Below are 15,039 nucleotides of genomic sequence, written 5' to 3'. Positions count from 1 at the left end.
ATCCACCTGCTGCATAGGGCCAATATTCAGTGTGTAGTATGTACACTTTACTGAACACTATTTCTGTAATATGTGGGCACACAACTGAGATAATGTTTTCAAAACTAGACTTTAGATTTTGGATACATGCAACCTTCAGATGTGGCTTCAAGCCCACTTAAGGGCCCTTAACAAGCACTACATATTCATAAACAAAATCTGCAATTAAAACAAACTACCAGGGGCGTTGGTGGCTTAGTGGATAGAGCAGGCGCCCCATGCACAAGGCTGTTGCTGCAGCGGCCCGGGTTCGACCCCAGCCTGTGGCCCTTTGCTGCATGTCTCTCCCCCTTTCACACTTCACTATCCTATCAATTAAAGGGAAAAATGCCCTAAAATATCTTTAAAAAAACAAACAAACCACTATGTACACAGTATGCCTGGTTGGTAATCCAGTTTTGAGATGAACCCTGTACAGGGTTTCTACAAATTGAATGCTTTTAAAGACCCATTCAAGACAACTTTTAACCAAATTTAGGGCCGATTTTTGGACAAATCATGCTTTACTTATTGTAGCATTGCAGGTAAGCTTTGCAGGCAAGTAGTGTACATGTGGTCTTATGTCAGAATATGGTTATTAGAGTGAGTTAAGTCAAACTACATGTTGTCGACAGGTAAATTCAAGTATGAAGTAAAATGACTATTACATTTTTTTTAGAGATTTGTAACTGAAATGTGGACTTTTACATAAAAAAGGCTTCACATATTTGCACAAAAAATGGATAAATGAAATTAGATTAAATGTCTGTGGTAGTTTAGACCTCACAAATTCAAATTTAAGACTATTTGATAACTTTTAAGGCCTTATTGTTGTAACATTGATATAAGACATTTTTAAGACATTTTACAGACCTGTAGACACCCTGCTGTAAGCTGCTGATAAAAATATGAAACCCAGGATGGATATCTGCTGCAAAAACTAGCGTACAATTAATGATAAAGATATGTTTATTGACATATCCATCAGTGCGGACTCCAATGCAATTAACCATGCAAATTTTCCAAGACAAGAGTAGATCATAGTTCCAGTGCTTTTTTTTAACTGAACAAAATGTTACAAATAAAAAGATTGCGGAGGTATTCCATAATCCTTATGTCTCTCTCATTATATACACTGTGGGGGGGTTTGCATTAACGGGACATTACCATGTTAGAGAAACAACTTGCAATTGTTAACACGGACAATCATTGACACAGGCGGGCTCGCTTAAGGTACACCATCCCAAAAGAATTTGTCTTATGATATGAACCGAGTCCAGGGACTTTTGTTTTTTGACACGCTAACTCTATTGCAATGCGTCCATAAAGAGGTAATCTAATATATATACTTTATATACTCAAACCAGAGAAAAGAAGTTCCAATAAAACCACAAAATGTGTGGCGATTTCTTAAAAAATAAATGATGGAAGAGTTAAGAGTTTGTCTTGTTTTGGAGGAAAAGAAAAACAAACAGATATGGCAGTAAAATCAATATCCAAACGTTAAGGCACTAGGTGGGCCAAATGCTACACCTGTTTAGTCTTCTACAAATAATTTACAATTCAAACAGTGCAGTTTTACATTTGTTAACTTAATGTTTTCCTTTTGAACCATGTATCTATGAATCAATGTAAGGCAATACATTACAAAAAAAAATACAAGGAAAAAAAAATATTACAGAGACAATGTACCAAATAAACAGAAAAAAATCAATTAAGTTTTAGGACTCCTATATGCCACTACAATGGAATATTCCTTATGGCTTGGAGCAATAAAAATAATTATAATAATAAAAATAATGCATAGATTTAAATGATGATCTTGCATGCTCCTCACTCAATACTCAAAAAACATCTAATACTTATGTCCCAATACTCTGTCCCAAACCTGATAAGTGACTTGCAAAGTGATAGAAATAAAGGCAAAAAGGCCAGAGATATTAGATGAAGGCATCAGTCTTTTTTTTTTTCTTTTTTGTTTATAGCTGAAAACAGAAGTATGCTTGCATTTAGCTCGAATGTGTCTGTCAGGTGGGGGAAAAAAATTACAAAATAGATATTCGTTTTCCACCCCTGAGAAACCACCACACACTGCAGATCTGCAATCCCTGTATGACAGTACCTTTAAACTGAACACATACTTGCAGGAGTCCCAGCAAAACCCCCTTTTTACCGTCCCGTTTCCATCATAACTGTCATATAATATGAAACACAGAATGTCTCCATGACATAAGTCCCTCTATCGCTCCACAGTCCATCTTTAGTTCAAGACGAGTGTGCCATCTTCTGGTAGAAATGGAGAGCTGCAAGTTTGATGAGTTGAATGAGGGTTAGCTCTGGAGTGAAGACAGGTGGCAGAGGGAGGGGGGTATCAGGCCTCATAATGTCCATGATGCCTTAGTCTGACATGTGTTGCAATTTTCCAGCGCTGGATATTTATTGATATATTCTTTCTTTTTCTTTTTTTTTTAACGACTTTTCTATGTAATACAGGTTTCTCCGTTTTTGAGGATGAGGAAGGAGGGAAAGTTTAGAGTCCAGAAAAAATCCAAACCGTTCAGATGGTTAGCTGAAACAAAAAAAAAACAGAGACAGATGTCCAGTAAAAGAGAGATGCAAAGTCGTTACCTTGGTTAGTAACCCATTCTAGGTCAACATATGACAGAAGAGCTGGTTTACAGACACTGCAGCACCGTTAATTCCTTTGCATCATGTTTGACAGGTAATGTAAAAAATCTTTTATGTGGACCACTCTAACAAAGAGTTGCATATTAAGTCTATAAGTTAGTTACTGAACCGAACACATTAGTGCCAATTAGAAAAATCCCAAGTGTCAACTGAAAAGAGCCCAACCAAGCAACCAACCAACCAGGAAGTGTCTCGTGTTAGAAACACCCAGTAACAAAATTAATAAATAGACAAGTTTAAAGCTGTAGAGAAAAGTCTAGGAAAAAAAAAAAAACATCAACACTTTCTGTTCTGAAGAAGTTCCTGTCAACAAGTGCTGGATGTTGTGTCTGCTGCTTGGAGGCTGGACTGCGCTCTGCTACAACACAGGAGACAAACAGCAGGTCACGCGACTGACTTGACCACATCTCAGCCCACCAGATGGGATATAATAAGACTTCTGACTGCAGCACACCCTCTCTCACTGCCTAAAACAATAGCACAGTGCCTTATTGTACGCCGTGCATTTACATTATAAAAGCCTAGACGACAGTCACAAATTGTCAAGTTACCTCAGCTTTCCTGTATTGCTTTTAGGGTTCTTGCGGAAGGACTGGTTTGGTCCAGAGCGAGTGGACATAGAACGAGGTGAGGCTCTTGAAAATGTGGATGGTGGGGTCTTGGGAATCTTCTTTCCGAGGTGGCCGATCCATTTCTTCTGCTCATCCTGGGTCAGGGCCAGCAGGAGCATGTCACGGGCAGAGGTCACATCGTAGTTTACTGCAGGTGAAGAGACAAGGTGATACAGATCAAGAATCAGCTCTAAATATGAGCTCAGAACTAGCCTGCATGACGAGGTTGACCACTGACACATACAGAAATAGCTTGTTTTGCTTGATCAACAGACCCAGAGACAGTTCACGACAAAAGATTAATCGACTCTTTGTTTCATGGTAAAGTTAGTCAAGTGTGTGACTGTATTTACTGTATGAACTCACTCATTATACATCTACTCAAAAGCAAATAAACCAAATAAGGAGTTTAATGCACCATTAAGAACACTAGGTAGCAGCAAAAAGAGTTACTAAAGATGCTCTTTAACTAAAGATGACACATTACAAGCTGTGCCAAAGGTATGAAATACTACTTCACACTTTAAATATTGAAAAAGGCAATGTTTTGTAGGACAGAAATGCACTCAGCATGTCTGTTAGGCCTCAGAAATACCCTTAATGCGTTTTGGGGGGTAAAGCGGGATTTATAATTGTGCATCAGCTCTATGTAGAGTCGTAGCTTACACACGTAAGCATATACTTGTGCGGTGGTGTGTCTGCGTCACTCTGCAGTTACACCTCCAAAACACTAGTCGGCAGCAGGGTGTGTGTGAAGTGATGTCAAGTTTAGTTGATTCAAAACACTCCCAAAACACACATTAAACATGGCTTAATAGCAACAATTTCAAACACAAGTACACAAATCAGCTTCACTATAACTCGCAGCATTCACAGACAAACATTTGTTTTTATCTGGACACATTTTCCCCACTAATACAACATGCTAACGTTATTAGCACAAGCCTATGGCATTTTACATTGTATAAATTAGCCTAGTGGCTAACTTTTTTCTTTACTCATATGAAGCCAGGGACAACAGCAACATTTAACAAAGGTAACGTTACAAAATTCAGCTCCATTACAACTCACGAGGTTCACCGAAATGTTTTCCAAACTAACTAGCCTATGGCATTTTACACTGTATAAATTAGCCTAGCAACTAGCGGAGATTTCCTCTGCTCATATGAAGCCGAGATGAATCACACACAAGACTTCAAATGCTATTCTGTGGAGGCTTTGTTGTCTTCACAATTTATTGTTTCTTATCTGTAAAATTAAAGTAAATAATCACTCTGTTTCCACTGAGGGGAATGGTTTCAGCTTACAAAAACAGACAGGAGGTCTGCGTTGCCGCGATGTGTAGTTACATTTCTGGGGAGGTGCATGTCAAGCTACGGCGTAGGGTACGGCGTAGATTCGAGGCAGCTTCACACTGGATGTAAACAGAACTTGGGTCTGTTTACAAGAAAACTCCACAGGCGATCTTTAAGCTACAAAAGCTGCAGGTGGCCCGTGTGCCACATTTTAACTCAAACTCCTCAAGAGTCATTGTGACTATCACCAATGCTCATACATTTCTGTTAAGTACCATGAAAACATTTACACTTAATGACCGCTCGTCTTCTTGAGAAATAAAAATGTTTGTTCATCATAACAGCTTAGACTGCCAAGGACAGGACTTTACCTTTGCAAGGAGCAATAACATCCTCCTTTTTGTCGAGGTGGTCCTTGTGGCACTTGACGTGGCAGCGGCGACACTCCAGGGCTGGAGGCGGCTTGAAGACGTGCCACAGAGGCTTGGCGCAGGCCTCACAGTTGGAAGGGAAGTGATATAGCGTGGGGATGAACTCGTGGCCTTTGTGTGGGAGACAGTTGGTCTTGTCGCCCTGAGGGACTGTTTCCATGTCCGCCTCCTTCCTGCACTCTCCCTCATTGGCATAGAGAATCTGTATACAGACAGAGAAAGAGAGAGAGAGGGCCTCTGTCAAAAATAATCTGCACTAAAATAAGCATTTCTGAGGCTGGGCAGAGCTCCGCAGAATGACTTGATATTTTGACATCAGACATATAGGCAGAATGCAAATATGAAAATCTAGAGAAATCTCCAGCACAGGCAGGAGCCTCCAACCTGGAATATTCTTGGAATCTCTTCTGTCTCAGCTCGGTACACGTCTCCCTGTGTGACTGGTCTCACGTGAAACAGTTTGCTGCACAAGAAGGCACAAAATTAACAATTAGATATCAATAACAAAACCCCTGCATCATCACCTCTGTGAATAACTAAAAGGAGCAGAAGACAGAAACAAATACTTACTCGATATCTAGTACCATCGAGGGGTTGGACTGTTCCTTATCCTGCTCATCATTGTAGAACAGAATCTTCTTGCTGCTCACCACCACATACTGCGAGTATAAAAGAGGACAATGAGAGGAAGACGGATATTGTCCCCAAGGGGTTTATAGCATTCTCAACAAACCATAACAGACTTCAACACAATGCAGGTGCGCAGAGGAAGCACCAACTAAAACACGACATACCTGCTTCTTCCATCCGTATCGCTTGATATTAGCACGGTTAGGAATGGACAACCAACCCTCCAATCTGGATTCTGAAAAGCAGCCGAGAAGAAACAGAACTTAGAGAGATATGCGGTGAATTGAAAGCACTGTGGGGCAACAGGTCATGCAGTGTTTAAATCCAAACTCAACTGGAGAAAAAAAAGTTAAGTGACAAAGGTCATAATTGTTTCAAGACACCAAGTGAACCCCTGAAGGAGTTCTGCCAGCGTTAAGGGAACTGCACTGGAGCAGGTGATTAGAGATGAGTTTAGATGTCCCATGCTGCTACGACACACTCCCCATGCAGGAGGGTGAGTCCTTCTTACAACATGTTAGCAGAGCATGTAATGTTTTATCATTTCAAATTATATTAAAAGCTCTTTAATAAGAATTATGCAGCAGGAATTAGTATTTTTTTCTCAATTAGCTTGATCACTCACTCCTTTCACAGAAACAACCATGTACATTGCAGGTTATATTTAATATCTGGTGATAAAATTATAATTTCAAGAGCATGCTGCAGAAACAACACAAGTTAAACGGGAACAGTGAACTAAAGGGGGGCTTGTCTACAGTGTGAGGAAGTCTTCGTGTCCAAACGAGCAGTACTTCTAGGTGAACATGCCGACAGAAAAACAATAAGAGTGTCTGAAGCACACAGTGCCATGAATCAAAAACAGCCGTTTCAGTTTCAAGACACGTTTTGAAAGGTGCTGAAAGTGAGGCGGTAAACCCCACACAGCCTAATATGATGATAACCTCTGGTCTGATGTGGTTACCACACCGTTGGTGCTGACCTGGTGACATTAAGCAACTCACTGCTTAACATCCCATTCAAGATAGTCTTATAATTTGGACTGATATTTTTCTCTCCACTCCACTTCTTTCAAAAGTCTTGTTGAATACCACTAACAGAGATGGCTTTCTGACCCCCGGGGAAAAGAATATTTAAGAATAAAAAAAAAAAAATTCAGGGGCAAAAAGACACACAACAGCTGCAGCACAGGCCAGGCAAGAAGGGCTCGTCCACACAGTTACTCACAGAGGGAAAGGAATAGACGTTACAAAGACAAGAAGAGCAAGGAGAACCGACTGGACATGAGGGGAATAAAGAGAAAATGATTTAACCACAGACACCAGCACATATGGAAACATCTAGAATCAGGCACAACTGTAAATAATGAAATGTGTTAGCAGACGGTAGTACTATGAGATCTGAACAGATGTTAATCATTGTACAGCTGTAAGTATGGCAGTGTGACTTTACAACCTAAATTGGGAGACTGCCTCAGTTTAAAGCTAACCACAGGCACCTGTTGAACAGCGCTCAATAAACATCTGCTGCTCTGTCTTAAATACACATAAGGTTGCTTACAGTGAATCATTCCCGAGAGCACAGATTAAACACTGCTCACGAACAGAATGAAAAAACTGAGAAACAGACTGATGTTACCTGAAAGAATGTTCAGATGTCAAAGGTAACAAAGCTGGGCAAAATATTGACATTATATCGAGATCCTTACAAGATAGTAAATATCGTCTTAGATTTTGGATACCATAATATTGTAACTGTTGTCTTTTCCTGGTTTAAAAAGCTGCTTTGCAATAAAGTGATGTCATTTTTTTTTAGCTGGCCAGGCCTTTCTAGCTGTTCTATTATTTGCCTTTACTCATTAAGTCATCATATCCACATTACTGATGATTATTTATTATAAATCTTGCTGTGTAAATATTGTGTGAAAGCACTAAGTCAGCCTTACAATATCGTTGCAACATCCATGTCGAGGTATTCGGTCAAAAATATTGTGGCATTTGATTTTACCTCTATTGCCCAGCCCTTGAATAAAGTACAACCTTTTGTTAATGAGACAATGTACACATGTCTGAACTTGAGCTCACTTAATACAAACATAACCATTTAAACTCATACTTGTGTTAAGCGGATGTTAAACACTGGTCCTTTACATTTTTTGTCAGTTTCCTATGAGGGCATTTTTAGGAACTTTGTTTGTACCAGCTATTGTAACCAAAACCTGGCAAGTTTACACATATTTGAAAAATATGTTACTACACGGAAACACAAGGAGGAGAGGGGTAAAGTGTGGTATTAACATCTTTCCTTCTTAAACATGTTTATCATAATTTGGTGCTCAAAAACAAGAGGGCCTCTGTTGCTTTTTATTTCTCATGACTGCAACATGAATGGCTCACAAAGTTGGTGGGTTTTTGCATCCACAAGGTAAAACATATTAAACCCTAGGGCTGCCCCCGACTAAGAATTTTCCTAGTTGACCAGTAGTCGCCATTACTCAACTCGTCGCCCGCATGTTAACAATATTAATGTAATGATTAAATGATATATTTTGGTGGTTTGAGTTGAAGGTGTGAGAAAGAATAGTATCAGTAACATTGTTAACACTGTGCTACATTACAGAGAAATACAAAACCGTACTAATGAACCTTCATTAATATAGGCCTATATTTTATCTACAAGTGCACGTCACACACTGAGCGAGCCGCCTGTTAATGACGCTGTGGGCTAATGGGCATGTAGCTACTTCCATGTTTCAGATGATACGTCATGTTTGTAGTCGACCAATGAAGATGAGTTTACATATCACCTTGGGTTCGTCCTTCACCTTCTCAAAATGATCCCACACTTTGGATTTCCTGCCCGACATGTTATTAACTAGCCTGTGGAATAACCGCAGGTACCAGCCCTGGAAATTAACCTGACTTTTTTTTTATTGACAAGGCACAGCTCCTAATAGAGTTTCAAGTTTGTTTGTTTGATTCTCTGCGACTAAGCAACCAATTAAATCTTGCCGACTAATGACCTTTCTGGTTGACTAACGTTTGGTCAACTTTTAGGGGGCAGCCCTGTTAAACACATCTTTCATTGTGTTGAACAAAACACTTTGTGTTTCTATGCAACTCCGAGACTATTTAAATGCCCTTAAATTTCCCAAACTCTTCTCACATAGCGGTCTGAGAGGAATCCTGCATTTTAGACTTGAGTTACTTATGGATAGTAAAAGTACAAACAGCAGTGTCTCATTCGGCCCTGCAGGGACCCTACCTGCGATGTTGCTGTCAGTCTCATCTGTCTGCAAGCTGGTGACACTAGAGTTATCCATGCGCTGCTGGAGATCGTTCAGTTTCTCCCGAAGCTGCTCGATGTCGCTCTCCTTGCTGTCCAGCTGCATTTGAAGCTCGTTGCGATACGTGCATTCCTCTGCCAGTTGCTGTTTGTAGAAAAGCCACAATTTGGGGTTAAAACACAAGAGAATTTTTTGATTTTACAGGCCTGTGGTGTTCTGACTACTCTTCAACGTACCGCTTGCATCTCGCTCAACTCCTTCTGATACTTGATGGCCATGTGGTTAAACTTCTCCTTCTCCTGGTTAAGGTCCAGCTGAAGCTTGCGGTTCTCCTTCTCCTTCTTCCGCAGGTCGGCAGTGCTGCCCTTCTTCTTCTGGTCCAGCTTCATGTCCTTGCGGTTCATGATTTCAGCCAGCTTGTTCACCGCCTGATAAGTTAATGTAGGAAAACAGTTGGAAAGCATCAGCCACCATTCTCCACTTGCATTACTCGTGTTTGCAGTTACCTTCTGAACTCAAACTGTGCATCTTTACCTGAGTCTTCAGTGTGCGCTCTGTGTTGAGGACCTTCTCATAGTTGGCCTTGATTGTATTTACAATCTCTTCCTTCTGAGCTGCATACTCTGTCGAGAGAAGGAGAGTCAGCCTGTGCAACAACATAATTATAATGCAGCAAAGAAACATGAAGGTCAACAAAGGGGCAGTACCTTCATCCAGAGTACTGAGTTTCTCATTTAACTCAGCCTTCTCTTTGCTGAGGTTCTCCACATCTTTGGTCAGAGTTTTATTGGATTCCTCCAGCTGCAGAAAAATGTTCAATATTGTCATTTTTTCCCCCACTCAAAATTGAGACAGTAAAGTTGCATCTCACTAAACATACAAGGTGGGGGGAAATAAATAATGGTGTTGAATTTGCTTACCCGTGCAATAGTAGAGTCCTTCTCCCCAATCTCCTGTTTATGTCTACTTGCTGCCTTCTTGTTCTCCTGGCTGAGCTCAAAGTACTGTTCCTCCTGCAGCGCCCGGGCAAGCTGCTCTGACTCGGCCTTGGTCACTGTCAGATCCAGCTGGGCAGACAGGGAGTCCCTTTGTCCAGGATAAAAGAAACTTGATAAGTTTGCTGTTTGCTCTCACAAGACACAATAAAACTCAAAATAATAGGACACAAACCCATCAGCTTATATTTGGGTGGTTATATCAATAAAGTGATGGCCCGGAGTCTCTTACCTTTCACTGCCTAATTCCTGCACCTTTTTATGAGCCTCTTGTACCTGCCGGTTCCTTTCTTCAAGCTCCTCTTTTAGCTCCTTGACCTGAGTTTTGTAAAGCGTCTGAGGGAGGATGGACAGATAGTTCAGCCAGTGGCGTTCACGTTAATAAAGAGGACAGAGACATCGAGTAACTGAGATTTATACTTACAGAAAAATACTGTTCGGCCTCAAGCTGGTCCTGAAGTTCCCTCATCTGTCCCTCGTTGCCTCTATATTGTCTGTTGACACATCAACCAAATACATTAAGTACTTTATTTTCATTCATTCTAGGCATCTAGGTAATTTCCCTACACGTTCCAAACAACACTCTTTAGCCAGGCAAGCAGAGCCAGCCTCTCAGCCCGCCCCCTGTAGTAAAATGTAACTAGCAGCACAACCAGCGGCACTGGCTGCAGCACTAGCCAGAGGATTAGCAATGGAGTGGATGGAGCTGGACTCTAAACTCTAATCCTTTGATATAAACACTGTTGCAGAACAGCTTTGGCATAGTCAGCCTCTAAGCTGGAATAATAGCACTTATTGGAAATAGCAGGCAATTGTAGGGCAATTTGCGCCTTGACTTCCAAAGAGCATTACCGGCCGGTGCAGCAATAACAGAAAATTAGTGTTTCTGGCTGGTGCTGCTGCCAGTTGATTTCAGAGTAATATTAACTGGCACAATGGCGGAAGTAACAGCAAATTTTCCTAATTTCCTACCACACATAATACAAGTGTTTCATCTAGTGGTCGACTGATAGTGGAGGCCAATAGAAAAATGATAGCTTGGAGCAGGAAAGCCAATAGGCAATCGCCCCCCAAGAGTTTATTCTATTTATTATAATTTCTATTGATTTTATGCACATTACATAGACACAACGTAAGATGGTAAGTGGATGGACAACATCTGCAACATTTCATGACAAAAAACAAGTGATCAGTTTTACAATTGGGATGGATTTATAATTGTAGTACAGGATGACCACTCACTTGGTCAGCTGTGCCAGCTGGAACTCCAGCGAGCGTTTACTCTCTAGTGCTGTGTTGATCTCCTGTTTGAGCTGCTTCTCTGAACACCTGAGACGGTCAACCTCCTGCGTGCGGCTCTTCAGGTCGCTCTGAGTCTGAACACGTTTGCTCGACTCCTGTTCTCCCTGTATCCTTAGATTCTTCACCTGGGGAAAGGACGACACAAGAGAGGTAAGATATCCCTGACACAAGGCACACAAGTGCTAAAAAATATATATATTCATTAAAGTCACTGCAAAATTGAGAGGGATGACTGACCTCATCTTCCAGCCTTTCTTTCTGCTTCATCAGCTGCTCCATCTTCTGCACAGACTGCTTGAGGTCAAACTCTAACATCGAGCACTGCTTCTCAACCTCCACTACCCGGCTCTCCGCTCGCATCCTCGCTCCGGTCTCCTCAGACATCTTCTGCTGGACAGCTAGAGTGGGACAGTGACAGAAAAACAGTCAATTCCATCTTCTACTGATAATAGACAGAATATCAGAGTGGTAACCCAGATTTCACAGTAAAAATATAATCTGAAAAATGTCTGAGTATCAGGAGAACAAATGTGAAATACAAAATTAGATTATCAGAAGCTGATGCACATTTTGTCACTATTTTTGTCATATTTTTTTTATTTCAGCAGCTGTATTTGTTCCAGTAGTTTTTCTGTAAACTACTGCAAATAGTGTGTTTTTGGAGCTGGAAACACAACGTGTGAATGCATGGTGGTGTAACATCCAGATGAAAAACAGGCCTTTAACCTACGTCCATTAATAGGCACAATAATGAGCCTTAACTATTATTAGAAAATGAACTTAAGTCATGGAATTAAAATCAGCCTATTTCAGCATGAACAAGTTGAAAGGTGAGAAATCACCTGGACAAGTCATCATCCTATTGCAAAAATACTGCTTTAGAGCCTGGCTTTAATATGCAACGAGGCGTTGCCCTGACTTGCTGACTGGCTTACACACCCTGAATTCCTCCCACCCAAACATCCCCTGCAGGTGAGTCCGATCAGATGGTAGACAAAGAGGAAACAGGAAGAGGAAGATGAGGTCGGAAAGATTAAAATACAGGTGGAGAGGCAATAAAAATTAAGAGACGGGGAAGTTCAAGAAGGATTCAAGAAAAAAAGGAACCAAACAGAAAATGCAAAAAGGAAAAATAAAGTGGGGCAGGGCATGCTCCGACACAGGACTGACATACCATTCGTGGCAGCTGATTTGGCTTCTTCAATCGACTCGTATTTGTCAGTGAGCTGTGCCCGCGTCACCCTGTGCTCAGTCTGCTCCTGCTCCAGACGCTGCTGCAAGGTCTTCAGTTTGTAGTTCAGGTCGATCTCCAGGTTGTTCTTTTCCTGTGAGGAGGGGGAACGACCAGGAAAACAACATGAAGGCAAGCTGAGAGTGGAAGCATTTTCGTACATAAATACTACTTGTACTTTGTGTGTATACCTTCTCCAGGTTATTGCTCTTCTCCTGGGCATGTTTGCGCTCCGCTTCCACTTTGGAGAGGCTGTGCTTCAGGTTTTTGTTGTCCTCTTGCATCCCTGCCATCCTCGCTGAGAACGGACGATAAAGACAAACAGTTATTTTTATGGTGCTTATATTATGAAGCTGGCGTTTCCATTGCTTTGTCTGTCTGTTTTCAATACAATTATCATGAACACTGCTGTGTGCAAAACTCTGGTTCTATCTTTATGGACAATCAAGAATACATATGCAACCAGGGGGCAAAGAACACACTGGCACCATGTCATAATAACTTATCTAGAAGTTTCACCACAAAAACACCTAATGCTTGTTTGACAAACTGTTTTGACCTTCACATAATGACTTAAATTTTCCTCCTTCCCCTCTACTGCTGTGACTTTCAGAGGCTTGTTTCCATTAAAAGATAACCAGCTGACAGATAAATCAGAGACTGATCTGACTGCTGTGGGCGTCATCAGTGCTTGAGCATGTCCTACCTCAGTGTGAGAGTGAGGGATGGCTTTCACAGCGTGGGATTTCTGCAGCTGTCCCAAATGTCTTAATTAGATTTTTAAAAGATGTATTACGAAACACACTGAGATGGTTTAATATATATTTAAGTGTCCTGCTTTCTCTTATTCAAAGATCACTACGATATATGTTGCTTTAGATACTTAAAATGAATGCTTTTAAAGACCTTAGATTATACATAAATTAAATATAATTTCTGAGCAACTTTAAGACTCACTGTCAGTGAGCGTCTGTCGCCCTAGTTTGTGTTGTGTGTCCTGCACCGTTGACACTAGTCGACCGTTTTTTTTTAGCCATTGAGCGAAACGGTTCATAAATGTTTGTGTTATTGTTTTCTAGAGAACAGTACACATCCTTTGCTCTTTGAACATCAGGTTGTGATGTGTGCTAGCTGGCTAAATAGCGTCTTAAATCCTTCCTGTCGCTCTTCCGGTTTCAGATACAGACTACAGCCGCCTGCTGGTATGAAGACTTATTTCCACTCATGCAGGCGGAGAATGTACGTGCTAGCTGACTATCGGCTGTAGTCTCTGAAGTGTGTTCAAGGCAATTTTGTGGCCGAGACACAGGAGACGTGGTGACGCAACAGTCAGCCTTCGTCACCTCTTTTTCTTTGATGTTGGTTTGGTGTTTCTGGGCCTTAAGACACTTGAAGACTTTTTAAAGACCTGCGGACACCCTGGTGTTGGATTTGCATTTGTCAGCATCCTCATTTGTGTGACAGTGGATCACCTTGCAGCTCCCTGATCTCCTCAGAGCCCAGGCTGTAGTTCCTTCTCTCTGATTCCAGGCTGCTCTGAAGTAGCAGGAGTTCCTTCTCCAGCAGGGCCTTCTCCCCGTCCGCTGCACGGCACCTCTCCTGCAGCTCGCGATTCAAGCTCTCCAACTGGCTCATTGACTTTGCCATCTCTGTGTGGCTCTTCCTCAGTCTCGCCGCTGTGTCCGACTCTGCGCGCAGGAGGTCGTTGGCCTCTTCCATCTGTCAATCGAAATAGAGAGGACCAGAAGGGAAAATTGAGTGTGATGCATTGTCCTCCACTGGTCCAGACTGAGTGTGTCTGTGTGTATGAGTCTATTGTTTACCTGATTCTGCAGCTGGACGATCTTGTCATTTGAGGCCTGAGAGTTCTGGCTGATCTTCCTCATATCTTCAAGCTGCTCTTTTAAAGTCGACACTAAAAACAAAACAGATGGGAAATAAATTAGGCAGGGCTTCATTTATGCTCCCAAATCAACCCCAAACAAAGTCACGTCCCCAACTTCTGTAACAGCTTATTGCTTGAAAATCAATAGGAAAGTCAGACAGAGATGTGCCTGGTTTAACAGTTAACTAGATCTGTAGTAGCAGTGAGCAGGATGAAGGTCACACCAGGATGCCAGCTAATCCTTCCGGGACCTATGTCCTGACCAGATCAAATGATACTGAGAGCATAGGGCATTAACATGCAACATAACTATGTTCAAATACTGACTGCTTCCGCGCTTCACTCTGCAATTATACTTTAATTGCACAGTGTCTGAATCATACGTCAGCAGCACCTCATTATCTTTACCCTCATTCTCCAAATTGCGTCTCTTCTCCGCCTCCTGGTCAGCTTTTCTTTGGTACTCAGTGAATCTGTGCTGCAGCATGATCTTGTCCTTCTCCAGCAGAGACATGCTGGCCTCCGCACTCTTCCTCAGGTTTGCCTGTGGCAAGGAACAACAGAGCAGCTGTGATGTGGCAGGAAGAATCCAAACCTTAATCTAGCCCCTGATTTTAAACTGTAATTTAGCATCATCATTTGATTCTACCATCACACTTTTTGAACA

General features: G+C 41.6%; 1 protein-coding gene across 2 annotated transcripts in view; it reads right to left on the bottom strand.

Annotated features, from left to right (window-relative positions):
• Positions 1 to 973: 973 nt before the first annotated feature.
• rock1 (Rho-associated, coiled-coil containing protein kinase 1) overlaps positions 974 to 15,039 on the bottom strand; it is a 35,644-nt gene continuing 21,578 nt past the window's right edge. Inside the window, exons 14-33 of one of the 2 annotated variants that reach the window (XM_050074922.1) lie at positions 14,781 to 14,916; positions 14,311 to 14,402; positions 13,960 to 14,206; positions 12,679 to 12,785; positions 12,431 to 12,581; positions 11,494 to 11,654; positions 11,197 to 11,381; positions 10,379 to 10,448; positions 10,187 to 10,290; positions 9,880 to 10,045; positions 9,667 to 9,760; positions 9,494 to 9,582; positions 9,196 to 9,387; positions 8,938 to 9,103; positions 5,838 to 5,908; positions 5,614 to 5,702; positions 5,428 to 5,506; positions 4,984 to 5,245; positions 3,258 to 3,465; positions 974 to 3,064 (exon numbers count right to left, since the gene is read on the bottom strand). In XM_050074922.1, the coding sequence (XP_049930879.1) occupies positions 3,013 to 3,064; positions 3,258 to 3,465; positions 4,984 to 5,245; positions 5,428 to 5,506; positions 5,614 to 5,702; positions 5,838 to 5,908; positions 8,938 to 9,103; positions 9,196 to 9,387; positions 9,494 to 9,582; positions 9,667 to 9,760; positions 9,880 to 10,045; positions 10,187 to 10,290; positions 10,379 to 10,448; positions 11,197 to 11,381; positions 11,494 to 11,654; positions 12,431 to 12,581; positions 12,679 to 12,785; positions 13,960 to 14,206; positions 14,311 to 14,402; positions 14,781 to 14,916 (2,721 nt within the window). In that variant the 3' untranslated portion in view covers positions 974 to 3,012. The remainder of the gene's footprint in view (positions 3,065 to 3,257; positions 3,466 to 4,983; positions 5,246 to 5,427; positions 5,507 to 5,613; positions 5,703 to 5,837; positions 5,909 to 8,937; positions 9,104 to 9,195; positions 9,388 to 9,493; positions 9,583 to 9,666; positions 9,761 to 9,879; positions 10,046 to 10,186; positions 10,291 to 10,378; positions 10,449 to 11,196; positions 11,382 to 11,493; positions 11,655 to 12,430; positions 12,582 to 12,678; positions 12,786 to 13,959; positions 14,207 to 14,310; positions 14,403 to 14,780; positions 14,917 to 15,039) is intronic. The other variant, XM_050074923.1, reaches the window with a different exon arrangement.

The sequence above is a fragment of the Epinephelus moara genome, chromosome 21, assembly GCF_006386435.1.
Source record: "Epinephelus moara isolate mb chromosome 21, YSFRI_EMoa_1.0, whole genome shotgun sequence".
NCBI lineage: Eukaryota > Metazoa > Chordata > Actinopteri > Perciformes > Serranidae > Epinephelus > Epinephelus moara.
Note: the sequence above shows the minus strand (reverse complement) of the source record. Positions and strands in the feature narration are given on the sequence as shown.